We start from the raw sequence: 715 nt of genomic DNA, 5'->3' as shown, positions 1-715 counted from the left end.
TTAATTGGAAAAGCTTTGTTCCAAGAATTTAGTCGAATAAGAACATATGAAATGTTTGGAGAGAAAAAGATTATGGTATCAGGTTTTTCAGAAATATTTAGTTTTTGTTCAAGTTATTTTCTCAAGCCATATTATTTACTTCTCTTGGATTATTTTCAAAAAAATACTATGGACAATTTTCTATTCCAGCTACAGCAACTGTACCTATATTTTTTCTTTAAATACATTATTTACTTCAGTAAGTATGCTTCCGGATGAACTTGGATATGTTGTACAAGGCTTTGTAAGTTTAGCTAGAATACAAACATTCTTATTTTCCAGAATTTATGATTACCCTATCTTAAAAGATAGAGAATTTGTTTCTAACCAAAATAACAATATCTGTTGTGGTATCATTAATAAAGGTAAAAATATGATTAATCAAGAAGATATTAATATAATTGAAAAACAAGTCATTGAGGAAACATTTCAAAAAGTTGCCTTGTGGTATATTAATGCAACTTTTGCTAGACAAATATATGATGATCCTGTATACAGATATCTTCATCAATTAGGTTATTTGAGATCATGTGGAGGAATGGATCTTGTATATAACCCCCCTTATAATCAGAAAAATAAACAAGAAAATTGTATTTTAAATTTCCACCAAATTAATTCTAATGAAGAAAAAAAAAANTTGGTNNNTNTGNCNNCCTTCCCNGNNNTNGCNTCCTTT

General features: G+C 27.8%; 1 protein-coding gene across 1 annotated transcript in view; it reads left to right on the top strand.

Annotated features, from left to right (window-relative positions):
* The first annotated feature begins 46 nt into the window (after window positions 1-46).
* Window positions 47-715, top strand: part of Chro.20413 (hypothetical protein) — a 768-nt gene continuing 99 nt past the window's right edge. Inside the window, one exon of the mRNA XM_659791.1 lies at window positions 47-715. This exon is cut by the window's right edge and continues 99 nt beyond it. Coding sequence (XP_664883.1) covers window positions 47-715 — 669 coding nt within the window.

The sequence above is a fragment of the Cryptosporidium hominis genome (genome assembly GCF_000006425.1).
Source record: "Cryptosporidium hominis TU502 chromosome 2 CHRO012118, whole genome shotgun sequence".
NCBI classification, from domain to species: domain Eukaryota; phylum Apicomplexa; class Conoidasida; order Eucoccidiorida; family Cryptosporidiidae; genus Cryptosporidium; species Cryptosporidium hominis.
Note: the sequence above shows the minus strand (reverse complement) of the source record. Positions and strands in the feature narration are given on the sequence as shown.